The 22420-nt window shown below is 47.6% G+C and overlaps 1 protein-coding gene across 4 annotated transcripts; it reads right to left on the bottom strand.

Moving 5' to 3' along the window:
* Nucleotides 1-739: 739 nt before the first annotated feature.
* On the bottom strand, nt 740-21248 carry TAF8 (TATA-box binding protein associated factor 8). Of its 4 annotated transcripts, XM_043591393.1 has the most exons (9): nt 21150-21248; nt 20222-20378; nt 16125-16223; nt 15718-15780; nt 14550-14674; nt 11175-11322; nt 9634-9776; nt 3120-3259; nt 740-2814 (listed from the first exon to the last, which is right to left on the bottom strand). In XM_043591393.1, exons 1-9 carry the CDS (start codon nt 21192-21194, stop codon nt 2802-2804), a joined length of 933 nt encoding a protein of 310 aa, XP_043447328.1. In that variant the 5' UTR covers nt 21195-21248; the 3' UTR covers nt 740-2801. The 4 variants fall into 4 exon arrangements, with proteins under 4 accessions (XP_043447328.1, XP_043447329.1, XP_043447330.1 ...); XM_043591394.1 differs by lacking the exon at nt 740-2814 and having other exon boundaries at nt 3116-3259; XM_043591395.1 differs by lacking the exons at nt 740-2814; nt 3120-3259 and adding an exon at nt 3628-8049.
* Between the last annotated feature and the right edge of the window lie 1172 nt (nt 21249-22420).

The raw sequence follows: 22420 nt of genomic DNA, 5'->3' as shown, positions 1-22420 counted from the left end.
ACACACACACACACACACACAGGACAAGATGAAATCCGAATAAGCTCTGTGGGTTGTACCAATGCCAATCTCCTGGGTTTGATTCTGCACCTGTTATACAAGATGCTACCGCTGGGGGGAACTGGGCAAAGTGTACATGGAACCTCCCTGAACATTTTTGTTTGTTTGCTTGTTTTTGAGACAGAGACAGGGGAGGGGGGTAGAGAGAGAGGGAGACAGAGGATCTGAAGCGGGCTCTGAGCTGACAGCAGAGAGCCCAATGCAGGGCTTGAACTCACAAACGGGAGATCATGACCTGAGCCCAAGTCAGATGCTTAACCAACTGAGCCATGCAGGTGCCCCTGAACATTTTTGCTTTTGCCAATACCCTGTGAATCTCTAATTTTAAAAATAGAAAGAAAAAAGGTCCATCAGAGTGAGATGCATGATGACCTAAATGACATAGGTCTTGGGTTTGCTTTAAAAAAAAAAAACCTCTAGGAAGAAAAAATAAAGGAAAAACAAGTGGGAGAGATCGATGAAACAGAACTGAAAAGATGTCAGTAAGTGTTGATGCTGGGTGAAGGATATTCAGGGAAAGCATATATACTTTCCTCATTCTGTATTTGAAAATTCCCAAAATAGAAGTTTTATATAGTTCCCAGGGGTACTTGGTTCAACAGAAGGACTAAACCTTATCTGTCTACAGTCTTACTCACTGCTGGAACTTCTGAATACAGATTAAGTTCAAAGTATATCATTCTGTTTCATTTGCAAAGTTTTTATTAGGACCTTTTATTTATGACCTTTAGAGCTCATAAATCACATTCTTAATCTGGCTCTGCTTACTACTTTTTCCCTCCAAGAAGTCTCCCAAAGTTATAAAAAATAGAAATTTATAAATACACATTGAGAATTATGCACAGTTTTTACACAATAATAGTCGGGTCAATGTTTCCAGCTGTCTAATCATCTCCCAGGACCTCTCATCCGAAACAGAGTGACGGACTCCGAAATCTCTACAGCAGAAATGGCAACTCTGGCCCCAACCCACCATCCGTCCTCAGCATCATGGCACTGGGCAGGCACTGGGCAGGTACTGGGCAGGTGTTAGTTTTGGACAGTCATGGCAAAACAGGAACTGCAGAAATGCTAGTTGGGATGGCGGCGCTGTGAGCAGAGGACAGGAAGCCGGGAAGGTTTCAGCCCTGTATCTGCCACAGCTCATACCTGGAACTGTATTTAAACTCCACAGCCCAAGAATCGCCAAGACCTGAACCACAGACTCAGCATAGGCCCAATCTGACTGTGGCCAGCTGGAAGAGTTCCAGGCCATTACAAACCTGAAAAACGCTTCCTTGGTCCAGAGGTGGGGAACCCAAATGTCTCCTTAGTCTGTCGTCTTCAGTCACTAACAAGCAGCTCTTTCCTTCCAGACAATGGGATGGAGTGCCTGGGGCTACAGTGAGGCCAGAGGGACATGGTGGCTGCTGTCAAGTTCAAGTTTTCAAATTCACCAAGAGCATAGAAAATGGAGAGATTACTCTGGAAGAGGAGCATAAGGAAAGTTCAATATGGACCTTAGGTCACTAACTCAGGGAACGCCTTGGTCATCCTGTGTTAACTTCCAGGTGTCACTGGCATTTTTCTTCTTTGGACTTGATTTTTAAATCTCTTCCTTTGGAGACCAGCCAAAGGGTATCAGCTTGCCCAGCATTTTCCTTAACATTTTTTTTTTTTTTTTGGTTTGTAGGGTACATCAAGGATAAAGTCTTCTCTCCCCAGGAGGAAAGGAGGTTGGACAGATTCAGACCTGCTTCTGGAAGAACACCCTGGCTTGGCCTGCAGGCTCCTCTGAGCCCACCTCCACCATAAGGTGGGGCCACAGCCCTCTGAACACACCAGCCTTCCAGCAGATCGGCCAGGCCCATCCTTCAAGATCTCACCCTCCCCCAACCCCCGCCATCAAATCCCTTTCCTATTGTTTACAATCGGTGATTCTTCTACAAGTCACAGTATAATACAGCCACTGATTTAGGCTCTTGTCAGAGAAAACTTCTTTTCCCGAGATGGGGCAGGACTTGGTAGTTCCCAAGCATGCATCCCCCAGAGGGATAATAAGTGACAAATCTCTCAGGAGAGAGTGCTGCCCAGCTTTATGGGAGCGTTCAAGTGCCGGTGAGAGTCAGTGCTGCCCTTATTCTCCTCTGCCTTTAACATGCCTGCACACGCCTCCTGACTCCTGCCAGCCCCAGATCAAGACTGTGATGGGTGGGCCTCCTGTTTCCAACAGGCTGAGGGAGGACAAAGTCACCTTCCATCAGCTCGCAGGGCACTTGGAGCCCAGGTGAGGAGAGAAGTAAGATTGAGGTTCTGGGGCAATAAATTGGTGCCACAAGTTACCTGTGAGTCAGTAAGAGGGGTCCAGGTATCCTGAACTACAAACGAGGCAAGCGGTCTTTCTGGCAGGAAGCACAGCAGGCAAAGAACCCTTTCTTTCCTGCCACCTTCCCTGGCCTTCCAGGTTTCAAAGGAATCAAGTCCTGTGATAATAACTGAAGTCACTGGCTGTTCCTGAGCCCCACAGTATGGCCAGGTTGACTAGGAAAAGCTGATCATTACCGTCCCGTCTTCCTCCACCCAAATATCCAGTGAAAGTAGGTAATCTTAATATTGAGTTTGCTATTAAAATCATGCCCAGTCACGTCCAGCTGCTTGGGCTTGACCTCGAGGAGGCCACCCTCTCTTCTTCCTTGAGTGGCTTTAACGGCCCCGAGAGAGTGGTGTCCGCGTCTCTGTACAAGGCAGGCTTCCTTCTCGGCTCACGAGAGGGACCTAGAAAGAAGAAGAATCCATGGAGCCTGCCCGGTGGGGGCCCCACCTGCGTCTTTTAAGGGGGACGGCTCCAGGGCTGTGAAGGCTTGTCCCCCAGCTGCAGGATGCTCAACCTCTTTGCAATAAGAGGTACATTGGGGGAGGGGGGATGAGTGAGGTGAGGAAAAGGGAAAAGATTTCCTCTCACCAGAGGAGCTTTTCCCACGTTTCAGACCTGCTGGGGAGCCTCTCTTTCCTACCAAGGAGGAGAGAAGGCCACCTCGGTTGGCCAGACAAGCCTCTCTGCACCCCAGCCTCCAACTCACTTCTTCCTGCGAATCTTGGGTTTCTTCACAGGTCGCAGATAAGGGTTATCGATGATGTTCTCCTCCCCATTCCGGCTTCCCGACAAGGAGGGGTTCTGCTGCAGGACAGAGGTGTTCTCCTTCTCGGCTCCAGAATCATCCTTTGAGCAAAAGCCGAAATAAAGCAAAATACCAATGGCATAAGGAAAGAGATCATGCCCATCGTAAGAACTACTATTAACATCCCTTTCGTCAAGCAATTAGAAGCCCAGGGACCACTTTCTTGCTAATGCACCTATCCCTGACCCAGATGAGATGAGGCCCAGGCAGGGACCGGCTATCAGAGGAAGACGAGACCAACCGCCTGGACACAGGGGAGCACAGAACACAAAACTGTGAGCCTCTCGAAAAGACAGGGACATGAGTTAGAATAGAGTCTTGGCAGGGAGTCAGGGGCTAACAGTTAGATGTTCAAGGAAAAAACCCAGTCTGTGGGGAGATAAAGACAAAGAGAAGTGACCCCTGATGCTTTGCAGGACACAGGGCCAGAACAAATCATGTGCACAGGGAATCGCCCGGACCAAATGGAATGAAAATCATGATCAATTTCCTCCATATTCTCAAATGTCTGGTACCTGCAACAGGTACCAATGATCATATTGCAGCAGAGGCCAGAAACTTCTTGAGCCCTGAGGGTTCTGGCCAAGGCAAAGCAGGGCATATGCAGGAACCAACACGGGAAGAGCAACGATAATCCCCATCAGTGACCTGTGGGTCAGGTCTTTCGCTGTTTGCTTTTTGAGGAAAGCGATCTGGGAGAAAAGTTTATAGGTTTACATGTATCCAACGTGATCCCAATTAAAACATTTTATTTGTAATGTGTGTAGACATAGAAAAAATAGGTTGAAACATTTGAAACTGGTTCTAGGAATATGGATGATTGATTCTCTTTTTCCTTATTTATACGCTCTTCTATTTTCCAAGTTCTTTAAAATGAGCACAGGCTGTAGGGGAAGGGGGAGAAAAATCACACAACCATACTGAGGGCATGACCTAGAACTCAGGCCTGAGAGACTGTAAGTGACCAGTAGAAGTTGGTGGGGCTGCGCCCCCTGGTGACAGGCCAAGGGTTCTGCCGCTGAGGTTCCTGTCAGGTAATGGAGGCAAAAAGAGGGCCTGACCTCAACCAGGAAATTCTGTTGTCAGGAGACAGCAGGGTAGAGGACGCTGAGATTGGATAAAAGGAACAGCAGACTTTCCCACAAGGGGCAGGAGGCCTAGGACAGGGACTCCTGTCCAGGTTTAGTGAGCCTGAAGAAAATGGCTCACTTCTAGGTTCGGCTGCTCACCCCTCACTCTCCCACCAATTCTGTTCTCCCCGAAGACCCAGTTCCAATCAGGGTCCCTGGGCTTTCCCTCTCCAACACCTGGTCTGGTGGGACCACAAAGTGACCTAGAGTCACTGTGGACTGTGGACCTTCTGGAGGCTCTCTTGAAAGCGAGTGCTCCAAGGTCAACCTAGCTCACGCCGGACACAAGGTCTGACCATGACCAGACCTGCCTGGGATGTTTGGCTCCCAATCTTTCTGAAGTTCTGAACGCCTTGATTTACTTCCCTACTGTCCTCTCTTTACTACAACCGCTCTATCCTCAAAGTTGCTGAAAGTTCACTTCAACGCTGCCTTAAAGTGTTTCCTGAGATAATATGGATGGAAGGGGAGAGTCACGGGCGTGGAAAAGCCAGCCCTGGGGACCTCTGCTGGAGGCCACTAGGTCCTCTCCACTCGGCTCACTTGTCTCACAAGGCCAGGATGTGGGTCCCGAGTCACGGGACAACAGCTTCTCTTCTCCCAAGTAGAGCTGGAAATGCCACTTTCTTGCCTCCTTCAGGGACAGGCAGCCTTGAGATAGGGAGGGACAGGAGTAGATAAAAGTAAAGTACCAAACTGACTGAGATTTGCTTAAAAAAGGTAGGAGCGGAAGAGTCCCTCAGGAGCCTGTGGAGGCCAGAGCACGTGAGCTCTGGTGAGCCCCACACGTCCTGGGGGTGACCGAGGCGCCTCTCGCCTTCCAACGCCGTGTCCACGCCAGCAACTGCCACATGGGCCTCTCTGCCCTCGCTGCTCTCCTGACCCCCAGGCTGGCATAGCCACCTGCTCCCTCGACATCTCCACCCGGTGTCAAGGACGCACCTCAAGCTTCTGTGCCAGAAACTGAACTCCGGCCCTTCCCCTGTGCCCTGTCCTCCCACAGTCCTCCATGGCGACTCCATCCTTCTAGTTGTTCAAGCCAAAACTCCACAGTCATCCTTGCTTTTCTCAGACCCCCCGCACATCCAATCTGTTAGGATAACTTGTTGGCCTTACCTTCAAAGTAAGGCTGACTACCACCACCCTCTCTACTGCAGCTGCCCTGCTGGACCCACACTCTTTCTCTAAGACCACTGCAGCAGCATCCTAACTGACCTCCCCATAGTCAGCGATCCCTAGGGAAGTCAGACATGTCCCTCGCCTGTTCCACGCCCTCCCACCACTCCCGTCTCACCCAATTAAAGACCAGCTCTTAAAGCTGCCTGCGGGGTCCTACCTGGTCTGACCTCTGCCTCTCTCCCTCTGCCTCCCTCAGCCACAGCCACAGGCACACTCACCTCTGTGTTGTTCCTCAGGGCCTTTGCACTGGCTGCTCCCTTTCCAGAACACTCTTCCCCAGATATTTACAGGGCTCACTTGCTCACTTCCTTCAAGTCTCCTGTCAGATGTGTCCTTCTCAGTGATGTCCACTCTGATCACGCTATTTAAAACTGAAACTTCCATCTTTCACCCTGGATCTTTCCCTACTTGGTCCCCTTGTGCCGACAATAGCAGCTTCATCTTTAATATACAGTAAATGATTTATTTATATATTACGTTTATTGTTGTCGCCCCACTGCTGACACACGGGCTTCCAAAAGGCAGATGTTTTGTTTGCTCTGTTGGCTGAGGTCCCACAAGCACCCACAACACTATCGGGCACACACCTGCACTAAGCAAATACTTGTTGAGTAAATGAATGGCACATTGTTCGTAAAAGAGCAAAAGTTGAGATGTTGGTATCTGGCGTTGGCAGAAGGCCGCTAATTCAAACGTACAAGAAAAGAAAATTCTCTTATACACTAATTTAAAACGAACAGTCCCTTTATGTTCAAGCAGATGGGAAAAACCAGAACCAGGTTAAAGGAAGCAACTCCCTGGCAACAGTCTTTGAAGGAAGTGCCGCCCTTGACACGTAAAAGAATAACTTACAATACTAGCTATTTAATGCACTGTAACAATGTCTGTAAACGCTATTGACGGAAAACATAGATGTGTATAGGGAGCTGGTTAAATTCGATGGTTACATCCATTCAATGGAATATGTGAAGCCATAAAGAAACAGCCTGCTGTACACAGATGGAATGATCACCGAGATACAGCGATAAGGGCAAACAGGAAGGGAAAACCGTTCGTGGTTTGCTATTTGTGTTGATAACAATGAGGAGACTATGTCTCTAGAAGGACACACAAAGCTGGTGACACTGGCAGCTTTGTAGGAGAGAGAGTGGATGAACAGGGAACACGGATGGCATAAAGAAATTCTTACCAAACATTTTTTTCTACATCGTGAATTTTCAAACATAGGATTATGGGCGCCAGTTCAACAAAGTAACACTGACAAGTCCAATCGATTGTGTATAAATTGTTGCTAGAATCCTCTCCTTGGGGTCTTCTTATTCATGTATTTACTTTTAACAGAAGAGCAAGTGTTTGTACAGCCTAAAACAGTGGGGGCGGGGTAGGTGGTGAGGGAAACAGCGAGTGCCGTGAGCTGAGCTGCTGGACACCTGATGTTCATTGCTGAGTTAGGTGTTCCTATTCCTGCTTGAACTTGTGAGGAAACAGACTCACGTTAGGTAAGGCCACCAAAGTCACAGTCTCTGGAAAGCAGCGCGGTCTGGATTTGAAGGCAGGCCAGTCTTTGCTGTCTGACTTGACCTCTCGGCCACCCCGCAGTCCACGGGCAGCTCCCAGCATTCTTTCAGCCCCGGTCCACTCACTGCCATGACCTTGTCTATGTCATGACCTGGGGCGTCAGATAACACATCTGCGGGCCCTTTTAACTGCTTTGTACTTACAAAAGGATGGTGGTGTCTGCTTAGAAGATTCCTCCTTCTCCTAGGGTGAACCTCATTTGAGTCCATGACCCCATCACCATATCTCAGACCAAATTAACTGAGTCCAAGACAGAAGTGTAGAATATCAAGTTCCTCTGCTTTATGTAAAGCCATGGGCTTCCAGCCCTAATTCTGAAAGGAATAATCCAACATTAAAGAAACGTGTGTCCAAGCAAGGAGGCTCATCGGCACATCACAGAGAGAGCGTAGGCACCTTGCCCCTGCATTCTGGAGCTGCTGGCTGCCACAGGCCTCATGGAATCTTAGAGAGCACGGGGAATGCCTGGTCCAACGACAACCGCCAAGGCATCCTTTGCTCCGAAGCCAGGGCCAGTCTTAAAGGATGGATGTAACTATGGTAGGCTGACCACAGGGTCCCGCAGGCCTTAAAGGCATTTGACCTCCTAGCCCTTCTTTGGCTCTACTTGGCTCTTTCTCGCAAAGATGCAGGAACACGAGTGGGGTCTCAGCCTCTTATGTGCAGAGCACAGCACACGGCTAACCAGATGACAACACCCACAAGCTCGGAGGAGCACATCTCACCTGCCTTGGTCTCTGTGCCCACGCACTCTCATCTCCTCCCCTGGAAACGAAATGCCCGTAACCAGGCCAACCCCGCCACCGCGCCTCGTCCCCTAGGTCCCTTACCCTCTCACCTACCAAAGGACATCACTCCAAAATATTTCCTTCTCTCCTGCATCCACTTTTCCTCTCTACCAGATCATTCCCGTCAGCGTACTGACATGCTGTTGTTTCTTTAATCTTAAAGAAACAAACAAAAATAAATATACCTCTCTCAATTCCTTAATGTTTCCCCTTTGGCCACCACTCCATTCTTCTCCTTCCCTTTACAGCAAAATTCCTTGAAACGCTTGTCTATATGAGTGCTGTCCAGTGGAACTTTCTGCAATGACATAAACGTTCCCATCTGCACTGCCCTGTAGGCTAGCCATAGCCACAGGAGGCTATTTGAAAAGTGGCCAATGTGACTAAAAAACTGAATTTTTAGTTTTATATCACTGACATTAAGTTTCTTTGTTTACTTATTTATTTAGATTTTATTTTTAAGTAATCTCTATACCCAACATGGGGCTCAAACTCACAACTCTGAGATCAAGAGTCACACACTCCACAGACTGATCCAGCCGGGCGCCCCGAATTTCAATGTAAATAGACGCGTGGCTACCGTAATGGACGGCACAGTCTATACTTACGGAGTCAAATTTTTCTTGTCCTTTTCCACCTCACCCACACCCAAGGCGCTCTCATGGTTTTAAACACGATCTACACGCTGATGACCCCAAATTCCCATCTCTAGCCTTAACAGCTCCCCACACGGCAATCCCTATATCCATCTTGCCACCCGACATCACCGCCTGGCTGTCTAACAAGCATCTCAAAGCTCCCCTGTTTAACCAGAACCCATGCCTTTTCCCCATCCCTGTCCCACCCAGGTCTTCCCGATCTTGGCTGAAGGCAACTCCGTCTTGCCTGTTGTTCAGGCAAAATACCTTGCATTTCTCTTTGGCTCTCTCTCTCACACATCTCACACCCAAACCATCGCTTGGCTCTGCCCTGAACATAGTCTAGAATCCGACCAAATCATCTATGTGACCACGTCTCCTTATCTTCACTTCTACTACCACCTTTCCGTTTACTGCAGAGCCTCCTCACTGGTCTCTCTGCTTCTGCCCTTACCGTCCACAGTCTATTCTCAACATGGCAACCCAACTGACCCTGTTAACAAACCTACACCAGACGCCGACCCTCCTCCGCTCAGCATTCCCAATGGCTCCCACCTTACTGAGCAAAAGCCTAGTGTTTAAGACAGCCTTTAAGGCATTGCCCCCCCCCCCCCCCCGGAGCTCCCCTTTGTTCATGCCACCCTGATGGCATTGCTATCCTGCAACACAACAGCTCCCACCTCAGGGCCTTTGCATATCCTGTGCCTTCTACAAGGAGTACTCTACTCCCTGATCTGTACAAGCCTTGTTCCCTTCAGGTCTTCACTCTGATGTCACCTTCTCAGGTGACCTTCCCTCATACTGTACTACTTCCTATCTCCTAATTTATAATTTTTCCTTAGCTACATGAGGGCAGGAAATGCTGTCTATTTTGTCTCCTGCTACTTCCCCAGCACCCGGAACTGTGCCTGGCTGGCAGACACTTGTTCAATATTTGGTGAATGAATGAATGAATGAATGAATGAATGAATCCCCAGGGCATGGACTTGTCTCTCAAGCAAGAGATCATCACGAGCCTGATCTCAGGCTTGCGGGGTGACAGGCTGAGGGCAGCACGGGCGACTTTTGGGGGTACCGTGAAGTGGGTAGAAGCAGGACCCACCGTGCTGATGTGCAGAGGGAGGTTCTCGGTGTCTGTCTGCTCATCCTGCTCCGAGGAATCCGTCTCTTCCATCTGTTGCATCTCCAGCTCCGAAGGAAGGAGGGCTGTCAGGTAGGGGATGGTGAAAGGCCTGGCAGCGATCACTGGGAAATCGGAAGAGGGGCACAATTCCAGTCACGGCGCCCTCGCAGCGGGCCGAGAGCCTGACAATCCCACCAACAGCAACGAGTAACAGTAACGGCTAACGCGCTCCAAACACTCAGCGCGGGCCATGCCGCGTCCTACACGTTATCTTTAATCCTCGCCTCCACCCTATTGAGTACAATTGCCAGCCCCGTTTCACAGATGAGGAGGAACCTAAGGCACGGAAAAGCGATCTCCTTGAGCACACAGAGAGCGGCAGAGCGACATCTCAACTCGGGCAATATGACCTCAGAGCCCACTTTTACCAAGTAGAACCAGACTCAGACAGAAATGGGGCTGCGTCTGAGCAAAGCACTAGCTTAGTGATCTTATACCCCAGGTCAGTTAGCCCCGCTAAGCCTCATATTTGGGCAGGGATATCGATCTCTTCACCGTAAAGGACTCAAGTCCAAATACTGGACTTGAGAACTCTCTGCATGTAAGTATATCCACTGAGCTAACAGTAAGCGAGCATTCCAGTTCTTCCAAAAAGCATTGATGAAAAGAAATTTTTAATTAAAAAAAAAAAAAAAAAGAAACCACCTATGTGTACTTCTATGGCAGAATGTGATTAGCAGAAGACACTCTAAGATTATTTTGGCTACGGCTCAGACGTGAGGTCCTGTGGTCCAAAAGAGCTAGGTTGAATTCTATCCACCAGCTGTGTGACTTGGGGCAGATGACCTCATTTCTTTTCTCTATAGGCCTCGGCTTCCTACGATGGTGGGGACAACAGTTCTGAACTCACAGGTTGGCTCACGAGAGGATTTAATGAGATAATATAAGAGAGATGACTGGCACAGCGTCTGGCCCTTATGAACTGTTAGCGGCTAGTACTCGAGGGCCAGGCAGGCAGCGAGCACTCAATAGGACTAACTGAACCAGTCGCCCAAACCAATCTTTCTGTTCACCTCTGAGAAAAGCGAAGCCCGTGGAGATGAAGTAATGTGGGCACACGGTGTCGTGACCGTGCGGAGATGAAAACTGCAGGGACATGAAGGGCAAAGACTGGGGGAGGTTCTGTAAGTGCCCCGCTCCTGATGCCAATGTCCCTTCTACTACAAGGGCTGTTGCTTCTACTGTATGAATCTCTCTGATACCTGGGGTTCAGAGTCATCCTCGAAGTAGCTTAAACTCAACCTCAAGCAGCTGATCCCAACAGAGGCCGTAACATTTTGCATTTATCAGTTAGGGACAGGCCCTGAAGACCTGGGAGAAGGAGCCAGAAGTGCAAAGAACAAGGGGCACCTAAGACAAAGCCAGAGCCTTCATTTCTTCCTACCATGCCAAGAGAAAAGGAAGATGGTGTGATTATTTCAAGTGACAAGACAGGGTCCACAGAGGGGAGAGACTCTCACATGGAAACGTGCTGACGTCGTCTTTGAAGAGACTCTGGGTCTCGCCTGTCTTTGCCATAAAACGGGTGAGTGCCCGCTCCACGTCTCGTCTCTGGGACGCAGCCTTCTCCCGTAGGACCTGGTAGTCTGACACGGGCTCGCGGTACGTCTATAAAGAGAACAGCAAAAACAGAAACAGCAAAGATTAATATCGATGGACCATCCTTGCTGCTGCTATGTCCTTCCACCCTCACAATGACCCAGTGACGTCAATGAAAGCCGAAACACCCCCCCCCCCCCACCAGGGGCAGTGGAGGGGCAGAACGAAAATGATGAAACTATCGCTAATTTATTTTGAAGTTTAAAAATTAGAAACATATGAACATTTACTATAGTGATTGCCCCTGGACCTTCACTTAGCTGCTGTGACATAAGGCATAGGAGACGCCATCCTGAAGGAAGGGTAATCCCCTCAGGGAAGCCCTGACAGGGAGCACCCAGCCCCACAGGTGGAAGGTGACCTCCTACAGGATGTGAGTGGCTGCTTCAGTATCCCCTTGTTTTCTTAAAGCAAACCTCACACAATGGATACGCTGTCCCAAAAGAGTCCCTCCAAGAAACACTAAGGATATTAATGTAAGTGTAAATGAACAAGAAAATGGTGGGCTGACACTCCTCCCGCTCCTAATTACGAGCTCTTTGGCAATCACATCACACAGTGAAAAATGACCAAGATCCCATCAGAATGAGAAGTTAGCCAAAACATTTTAAATTGTAATGGGAAAGCTGACATTTTAATAATGACCAAAAAAGCACCTACTTTTCGTGCTATGGAGAGAGGATTTTTAAAAGAGGCATTGTAGGGGCGCCTGGGTGGCGCAGTCAGTTAAGCGTCCGACCTCGGCTCAGGTCATGATCTCACAGTTCGTGATTTCGAGCCCTGCATCAGGCTCTGTGCTGACAACTTGGAGTCTGGAACCTGCTTCAGATTCTGTGTCTCCCTTTCTCTCTGCCCTTCCTCCCTCCCCACTTGTGCTCTGTCTGTCTGTCTCTCAAAAATGAATAAACATTAAAAAAAAAAAAAAGTCACCTGCTCCACTGACTGAGCCAGTCAGTTGGCCTCTATGGTGTTTTTGGTGGTTTTATTTATTTGTTTTTTTTTTTTTTGAGCTCTGGGTACTAGTTCAACATGTATGTGCACTTTTTAAAACTTCACCAAACTGTATATTTATTATTTGTGCTTTTCTGTGTATTTGTGATACTTCAGTAAAAGTTTACTTAAAAAAAAAAAGGTATTGGAATCATTCCCACTGTTGTCAATGTTAATTCAAGTGCAATGTTAATTCAAGTTAATTCACCTATATGTGCAGTTCCCCTGTCCACACTTAGACACAGAAACAAGTAAAAAAAAATGAGTGGATTGTGAACATACTTGTTAAACACATTAAAATGCACAATCCCACAATTATTTAAGTGTTTGTTTATTTGGAGAGAGAGAGAAAGAGACAGAGACAGAGAGAGAGAGAGAGAGAGAATTCCAAGCAGGCTCCGCGCTGTCAGCATAGAGCTCGATGTGGGGCTCAAACCCACAAGCTACGAGATCATGATCTGAGCCCAAATCCAGAGTCAGATGCTTAACCGACTGAGACCCCCCCCCACAGGAGCCTCAAGATCTTACAATTATTTTTAAGATGACTGTTTGACATTCAAGAAGCTGGACATTTAATAGGAAGCTTTAAAAGATATTCTTGAAATAATTTGTAGATGAGAATGATAAAAATTAGTTTTATGATTTTTTTTTTTTCAAATGACTTAGATTTAATCATCAGACACAAACTAAGTGGAAAGTTTACAACAGAGAAGAATTACATGTCAGCGCCTTTTGCGAACCGAGCTGGGACAGAAAGGGGCAGGGGCTGCCTCTCAGCCTTCCAAAGACACCCACAGTGTCCCTGGTAGTTTGGCTCAGGGAAGAGGAAGCCTCTGCTGGCTCTGTGCACTGAGGAGTTTTATGATTTCTTAAGGGCAGCTGACGATGCTGCATATCTTTGTAATGTGCCCTTTTCAACCATGAGAGCTGTAAAAGTACCAAAACAAACTAATTTTAGAATCAGACCTCCAGGGGGGCCTGGGTGGCTCAGTCGGTTGAGTGTCTGATTTCGGCTCAGGTCATGATCTCATGGTTCATGAGCTCGAGCTGCACATCGGGCTCGCTGCTCTCAGTGCAGATCCTGCTTTGGATCCTCCGTCACCCACCCCTCCCCTCAAAAATAAATAAATTAAAAAAAAAAAAGAATCAGACTTCCAACTTACTAGTCCACCAAGTATTAAACAAAGATTTCAAAAAATAAAAAGCAGAGGCAATCCCATGGTTGTCATTATAAAAGAGGTAATACATTTCCTGAACCTTTAATATGGATGAGATAATCTTTTAATGTATATTATTTTGGTATAGTGTTACATTATAATATTTGTGTAATAAGCAAATACCGGAATACGTACTTAATATTTTTACTGACCGAGATACACTATAAAAGAGTGAGGGACTGCTGTAGGTTGAACAGTGTTCTCCCCTAAAAAGAGATTTGTTGAAGTTCTAACCCCAGTACCGCAGAATATGATCTTATTTGGAAATAGGGTCATTGCAAGATGTAATCAGTTAATGTGAGGTCATACTGGAGTACAGTGGTACTAATCCAAGGTGACTGGTGCCCTTATAAGAAAATGGCCATGTGAGGAGAGATCCAAAGAGAATGCCACGTGAAGACAGTTGGAATGATGTATCTACAAGTCAAGGAACGCCACTGACTGCCCACAAACCACCCAAAGGTAGGCAGAGGCAAGGAAGGATTCTCCTACAAGGTGAGCCTGCTGACACCTTGATTTTGAATTTTTAGCCTCTCGAACCATAAGACAATGTATTTCTGTTGTCCTAGGCCACCTAGTTTGTGGCACTTTGTTACAGCAGGGAGCCCTAGGACACTAATACAGAGACTTCTGGTCAAGGAAAATGGCTGTGTTGCAATGGTGGGTGGCCGTCTATTCCTAAGGTGTGGAGAGATGTTCTGGAGAACTTGCCCCAACAGCCTGCGTGATGGCCACATTTGCATTAGTGCACGGTGTGGAGGGGAGGACAGAAGAAGTATGGGAAGACCCCTGGGCACACCACACCTTCCCAAGGGGAGGTGAAACTGCTAGTTTGGCAAATGAAAACATATTTGAACGCTGGAGAACATAATTCTCCCTTGCCAAATTGTCTGTCAACGAGGAAGGACATTCTGAGCTCTGAACTACCTTTTGCCAACAAACTTTTGGACTCCAGTCTGACAGTCAGGAGGAACTGACTACTTTTGCATCCGCATTGGCCCCTGCCAATAGGGGGGCCAAATCACTCACCGGAGTTTTGATGTAGGTGTGAGGGTCAGGGAACTCGGGAAAATGGCTGGGGATGTGCGGCGGGTGGGGTCGGTTCTGCCCCGCAGTGAGGGCCTTGGGGGTCACTGGTTGATTGGTCACTGGAGCTGCAACAGAGTCACAAGCGGTTACTCCTCCGCCCCAGGCCGCGAGTCTCTACCCCGTCCCTCCTTTGCTCAAAGTAAATGCTGGACCTCGATGTTCTCCTTGTAGAGCAGGCACTTTGTATTTCTATCTATAAAAGTCCTTTCATGCCTTGAGGACCTGAGAAGGTCACCCCCACAATGCCCGGCCCTGCTGTATGATCTGCGTGGGGAGACAGTCCCACATACAGCCATCTGCCATCATGCCTCATAGGTAGGTGAGTGGGTGGCTGTTGCAAGCACTATATAAGGAAGCACGCTGAGGAACTAAGGAAGTTGGGTGGGCTAGGAACAGTCTTTTCACAGAACCCAGATAACAAAGACAGACACTGGGCCAGGGTATGTCAGTGTGTGCTACTGGAAGCAAGAGGGGACTGAAAATGGCCCTTTCTAAAAGGGTGCCAGCATGAAAAGAGTGCTGAAAAAAATCTAGTATATTCTCCCTAAGGTCCTACAAGCCCAAACTAGTTACTCCCAAGTCAGTTTATGGCACCCAGTTTAGTGAAGACAGAGGTCTTCAAACTTTTTGCATGAGGAACAGAGAGTAAATATTTTAGGTTTTGCAAGCCATATGGTCTGTGACGACTGCTTAATTCTGCCATGATAGCATGAAAGCCACCATGGATGATACGTAAACATGGCTGTGTTCCAATAAAACTTTATTTACATAAACAGGCAGTGGCCCACATTAGGCCTACAGGCCATCGTTTTCTTGATTTAGGGAAGAATGAGAACTTTTGCATTTTCAAATGGCCCTCTTTTGGAGCTAAAGCACAAGAACCACAGCAACACCTCCAAGATGGTTTACTTTTCTGGTGACTGAATTTTGCACCCTAATCCTGTTAATCTAAATAGAGATCATGTTGCAGGCAGCCCCAGATAATGGAAGGGAGCGAGCCTGTAACAAGCAAGTAGCTACAAACCGATCTCCGTCCTATTCAATGAATTCATCATTCCACGACTATTAATTGAGCACTTGCTGAGTACCTCAGTTCACAGGCACTTACGGGCAGTGATGACCATTCTCTGAGACCGTTTTGCATAAGCAGGGAGAGTGTCCACGTTGAAACCTAAGAAACAGGAAAGCTAAAATCACTGCCCAGACCACTGGCTATTGACCATGGAAGGGGAAGTCATACAGCAATGGAAAAGGTTCAACTCCCAGCTTGAGGGCTTTGCGGCCACTCGAAAGCAGCTCCAGCAGAATCCCCCAACAGGGAAGAAGGGGATCTGTGAAATGGGTTCAGAGGAACCCTCTTTTGAGGGAGCCCTCTCTCAAGCTAAGAGCAAACCAGGAGACTCACGAGGGAACTCAAGAACACTCGGCAGACGTGGCTGACTCCTGGGGACTCTTCTTTCTCTCCTAACTCCATCTCAGTTGCACTGAAGAATTGGAAACTGGAGGTGTACTCACCCATCTCGACCAGCGTGACCACAATATCTGACAGTGTGGGCTGGGTCCGGGCTGTGTGCTCACAGTAGGACTTGGCACTCCTCCCAATTTCTGAAATGTCTAGGAAAGGATCAAAGGCATAAAATCTTACTCTCAGTTCCCAAGAAATTAAGTACAAAATTATCATAAAAGCCAGCAGTTCCACTCCTGGGTATACACCCAAGTGAACTGAAAACAGATACTTGTGCACCAATGTTCACTGCAGTATTTGCAATGGCCAAAAGGTGGAAACAGCCCGTTACTCATCAGCTGATGAATGGTTAAGCAAAATGGGGTCCACACATACAATGGAATATTATTCAGCCTTCAAAAGGAATGAAATTTTGATACATGCTACATGGACAAACCTTGAAAATGTTATGCGAAGTGAAATAAGTCAGACACAGAAAGTCAAATATTTTAAGACTCCACTAATATGAGGTCCCTAGAAAAAAGAAAATCCACAGATATGAAAAGCGGATTCGAGGTTACCAGGAGCTTGAGGGAGGGAGGAATGTGGAGTCAAAGCTATGGATACAGTGTTTCTGTTTAGATGATGAAAAAGTTCTAGAAATGGATAGTACTGACAGTTGTACAGTTGTACATGTATTTACAGCTGTGAATGTATTTAATGCCACTGAATTGTTCATTTAAAAATGGTTATGGGAGTGCCTGGGTGGTTCAGTTGGTTACGCCTCTGACTTTGCCTCAGGTCATGTCTCGAGGTTCATGAGTTCAAGCCCCGTGCCCAGCTCTGCGCTGACAGCTTGGGAGCCTGGAGTCAGTTTCAGATTCTGTGTCTCCCTCTCTCTCTTCCCCTCCCCATCCATGCTCTGTCTCTCTCTCTCTCTCTCTCTCTCTCTCTCTAAAATAAATAAACTTAAAAAAAAAAAAAGAGTTAGTGGAACATTTGGCTGGCTTAGTTGGTAGAGTATGCGACTCTTGATCTCAGGGTTAAGTTCAAGCCCCACGTTGGGATTAGAGATTATTTAAAAATAAAATCTTAACGGGCAGCTGGGTGGCTCAGTCTGTTTAGGCATCTGACTTTGGCTCAGGTCATGATCTCGCGGTTTGAGCCCCGTGTCAGGCTCTGTGCTGACAGCTTGGAGTCTGGAGTCTGCTTCAGATTCTGTGTTTCCCTCTCTGTCCCTCCCCTGCTTGCACTGTCTCTCTCTCCCTCTCAAAAATAAAGAAGCGCTAAAAAAAAAAAAAAAAAAAAAAAAAAAAAGAACTAAAAGTTAAATAAAATAAAATCTTAAAATAAAAACAAACAAACAGAGTTACATCAAAGTCCTTCAGGGAAAAGGGGAGGTATGAAGCTGGGCTCCATAAATGGGCTCTGGAGGTGGGTGGGTAATTCCATCAAAGCTCTTGAAATTGTGCTGCACTTTACCTACAGAAAAGCCCTTTTCCAGGGATGGGTCCACAGATCTCACTCTGCCTGATGCTTATTACTAACACGAATCCTAAAACTTTGTATCCAGAGCTCTTTTATCTTTATTTTTTAAAATTTAAATTCAAGTTAACATATAGAGTAGTAGTGGTTTCAGGAGTAGAACTCAGTGATTCATCTCTTACCTATGACACCCAGTGCTCATCCCAGCAAGTGTCCTCCTTAAAGCCCATTCCCCATTTAGCCCATCCCCCCACTTACCTCCCCTCCAGCAACCCTCAGTTTGTTCTCTGTATTTAGGAGTCTCTTAACTTATTTTTTATCTTTTATCTTATTCCTTTCCTTCCTCTATGTTCATCTGTTGTGTTTCTTAAATTCCACATATGGGTGAAATCATATGATATTTATCTTTCTCTGACTGACTTACTTCACTTAGCATAATACCCTCTAGTTCCCTCCGTATCCAGAGCTCTTGACAACATGGAGGTGCCCAAGTCTCAGCAAGACCCCGGCATAAGCCATCTATCCTTGGTATTCCTTGGAGTGAAGCGGCAGACTTTTATGCTCTTTTCAGACCTTTTAGCTTCAATATTCACATTTTTCCAACACAGCTACTTCAGCTTCATCCCTCTCAGTGGCAACCATTTCTTCTGAGAGGAAAAAAAGGCCTCTTGCCCAGTGGTATTAGAAAGAACGACCTCAACCATGATGACCTTTAAACTCTGAATTCCAAGATCTTTTCAAGAACTGAATTCTCAGGGCGTCTGGGTGGCTCAGTCAGTTGAGCGTCTGACTTTGGCTCAGGTCATGATCTCGTGGTTCGTGAGTTTGAGCCCCGTGTCAGGCTCTGTGCTGATGGCTCGGAGCCTGGAGCCTGCTTTGGATTCTGTGTCTTCCTCTCTCTCTCTTTGCCCCTCTCCCACTCACGCTCTCTCGCTCTCAAAATTAAACACACATTAAAAAAAAAAAAAAAAAGAACTGAATTCTTCTCTGTTGGGAACTATTAGTCCATTCCTTTAGGACAAAAGTTCTCAACATGTGGTCTGGGAATCCCCAGGCAGCCCTGAAATCCTTTCCAAAGTCCACAGGCCAAAACTATGTTTATAATAAAGTGAAGACATTCTTTGACTTTTTTACTCTCGTTTCTCATGTAGTTTTCCAGAGGCTATCTGGCCTATGATGATGATATCATGGGTCTGAGGGATAATGGAATGTGGGCCTGCATATGTCTATGTTCGAAATTTTCTCAATTTTACTTTCTAATGTGTCAAAAATCTCTCTACATAAAGCCCATGTAGACAAAACTCCTCAGGTCCTCGATATTTAAGAGTCTAATGAGGTCGTAAGACCAAAACATTTGGTATTTAAAAGTTCCAAACATCAGCTGCAGAGAGCCACTCACCCCAGACCACGTCCTTCCTGGGGCAGCCCACACTGAGTGCCTGATCAAGATCTGAGTACAAAGGCAGGGCCTTTTCAGCCTGATGTGGCCTACTCTGATGGAGGACAATTGCTCCAGAGCTCCCTAGTGAGGTGACCAATTCTTTATTTGGCCTGAATTGCGGTTAACTTCTCCCCCTGCCTAAACTTTTCTCTCACATTCGTAAGTGTTGATCTCTCAAAAGACACCTTAAATACCCTCATCTCTCATTCTATCCTACCTCATCCCTCCCACCCGAAATAAAACCCAAGCAGGGAAATACATGGCATAAGCAGAAAAGGCTATGTGAGACCATTCCAGGCTCCTAAACCTCAACATGTTTCCTTTATTTATTTACTTATTTTAATGTTTTTACTTATTTTTGAGAGAGAGAGAGACAGAATGTGAGCAGGGGAGGGGCAGAGTTAGAGGGAGACAGAATCTGAAGCAGGCTCCAGGCTCCAAGTTGACAGAACAGAGCCCAACGCGAGGCTCAAACCCATGAACCGTGAGATCATGACCTGAGCCGAACTCAGAAGCTTAACTGACTGAGTGACCCGGGTGCCCCAACATGTTTCCTTCTAAAAGTGTTTTTTTCCAGAGGTGTCTGGGTGGCTCGGTTGGTTAATCATCTGGCCCTTGATGTCGGTTCAGGTCATGGTCCCACGTGTGTGGGATTGAGCCCTGCGTCAGGCTCTCCACTGACAACATGGAGCCTGCTTGGAGGCTGCCTCTCTCTCTCTGCCCCTACCCCCCCTCTCAAATATAAATAAAAAATAAAAGTGTTTTTCCATTCTATAAAACTTCTTTACCGTCCCTCTTTGAATCACATACTATAGCATTTGATTATGCAGTGTGTAGCATCTATTTGATGGGAATTAATCATAGCTCTGCAACAAAACTATAAATTCTTTGAGCAGAGAACAGACAGCAGTAACAGCACCTACAAATCATCACGAGCTTACAATATTCCTAACATCATATATTTTACATATGCACCTCATTTATACTCACAACTCCATGAGATACAAATTATTATCCTATTTCACAAATAAGGACATTGAAGTTCAGGAGGGTTAGTGACTTGCTCAGGCTATGAAGGGGCAGAGCAACAACTTACACCCATGTCCATCTGATTCTAAAGCCTGTAAGTCACTTTACTGTGTTCTTCTTATTCCTAAACCCTCTCTTACACCATCACATTGCAGGACACAGAACAAGATGTCTGGTTGACTTGAAGAGGGCCGATCGTTTCCTGGTACTTACAGCTCTGCAGCATCTCTGTCAATGTTTCCACAGATGCTTTCTCGGCACTCTCAAACCCTGCCTCTGTCAACAAGGAGCTCACGACCACCTGAAGGGTTCGCCTCCGGGCCAGATGGTAGTTATCAGCAGGATTAGTGGACTGTTTACTTCCTGATCTCTGCAAATCAGTACCATTAAAATCAATCAATCAATCAATCAATCAATTTCACCTACAAGACAAGGATGCAATGAAGTAGTTCACATATCATCAATGGTAAGAAAAGTTCTCTAACTAAATATTTATTTATCAATGCTTAATGAAAGGTGGTACCTCTGGCGTTTAGACTTACAAATCTCAGCCAGCTGAGTAATCAAGTACCAAGGGGGTACCCTAAACTTAAAATTCCAATAACACAAAATATCCATATTTTACTATTTTAGCAGATTATCAGAATATATAGCTGAAAAAAAAATGCATGATGGGACTGAATTCATGTCTATCTCTTAGAAAAAAATGCTCTATTGTTCCTCCCATCACCACACCATTTCACTAACAATAAACATTAAAACAGCACCAGACGAGGCTGAGGAGTGGAAGGCAAGCGACAACAGCACAGAAAAGTAGAAAAGCTAAATATTTTGAAACGGGAATCCCTCCCAAGTTTGGCTGGCCAATAAGAAGGTGAAACTGGCGTCTTCGAGCCAATCAGGAGGTGTTCCGGGTTCCCAACCCCCAACAGAAAGGGAGCCAATCAGTACACAGGTCGGCGAACTCAGGAGGCCGCCGCCAAGTCCCAAGGAGGGGGGCATGTACGGCCTGAAAGACCCTCCTCCACTTGGAGCTCAGAGCGGGGCTGGATTTCTAGCTATGAGGTTGTTGCCCACACTAGGGGGGAATTACAGAATGCCCAGACTCTCTCGGCTTTGGCCCCGCGCCTCCCGCGCTTACCGTTCCGGAGCCACCGGCCCCGGCAGTGGCCGCCGTGTCGGCCATCTTGCTCTGGCGTAATGTGCGCGAGCGCAGGGCAGGATGGGACTTGTAGTCGCAGAGCGGGGAGGGCGTGGAGCGCGCGGAGAGCGGGGAGGGCGGGGAGAGCGGGGCGTGGCGGCGTGCACCCCTCTGGGCTTCCCTAAGCCTAGGCGGGTGGGGTGTGTGTATCTGAGGCCCCCAGCTCACGTGACCTTCTGTGAGTGGTGGGTTCTTGCCTACCCAGTGAGCCTCTGATTTGGCCAAGAAGATGCGTCCTCGGTCTCACACCTGTTTCTGGTGAAATCGTTTCTCATAAAGAGCACATTCCTGGAACGCTCCAAACTTGGCTGATTGTTAGCAACACCTAGCTGGATCCCATTCGGTCCCACTGACTCACTCCCTGGGGAAGGGGCCTGGAAATCGGTATTGTGAAGCTCTCCAGGTGATTCAATTTGGGGAAACCCTATTTTGTGCTGACGGCCCCGCAGCCCGCCAGTGGCCCACTTGGAACTAGAGCCTTACGATCAGATAGCCCGGGTCTTCCTCTGCATCCCGCTGCCTTCTCCCCCTCAATCCGCAGGTATTTGCGGGGCAAGCCGGGAGGCGCCGGAGGCGGGCATCTATCCGGTGCCTGCCTCTTTCCCCAGAGCGGTACGTCCACGCGGTGCTCGTGTTTTTCTGTGTTGTACTCGCTCATCAGCCACTTCTGGGTGGGGGTTCTCCGTGTAGGGACGGGGGACCGCACCGCGCCTCATTTTGCTCCGTCTGCGAGTACCTGGGAGGGCGCAGACGCTGGGTTTGAAACCTAACACTCACCAGATGTGAGTCAGGGCACATTACCTAACCTTACTGTGCCTCAGTCCCCTCTTGTGAAACTGGGGTGGGATTGATAGAAAAGAAAATGAACTAATACACACAAAGGGTCTGGCCCGGTGCCAGACATATAGTAAGTCAAGAAACAGCACATAAAGTTGCTGTTCATTTCCTGCGCCACGCGTGGACGAAAGGCGCACGCCTAGAAGACAGAGATCTGGGAACCTGCGCCACACTCGCCCCATCCGCTCACCTGAGCCTGGGGGCGTTCCCCGCCCCCTCACCTAGGGCACGTGGGTCGGGGTCTGCAGGGCGGGCCGCGCGCAGCGCGGGGAGGAGTCGGGGCCCAAACTTTAGCTGAACCCGGCACCCAGCTCCTTTGTCTCCCCCGCCCCCTCTTCCCCACTTCCTGCCCAGCTTTAAACTCGGGATCCGCC

Source organism: Prionailurus bengalensis, chromosome B2 (assembly GCF_016509475.1).
Source record: "Prionailurus bengalensis isolate Pbe53 chromosome B2, Fcat_Pben_1.1_paternal_pri, whole genome shotgun sequence".
NCBI classification, from domain to species: domain Eukaryota; kingdom Metazoa; phylum Chordata; class Mammalia; order Carnivora; family Felidae; genus Prionailurus; species Prionailurus bengalensis.
This window is presented reverse-complemented; position numbering and strand designations above follow the sequence as displayed.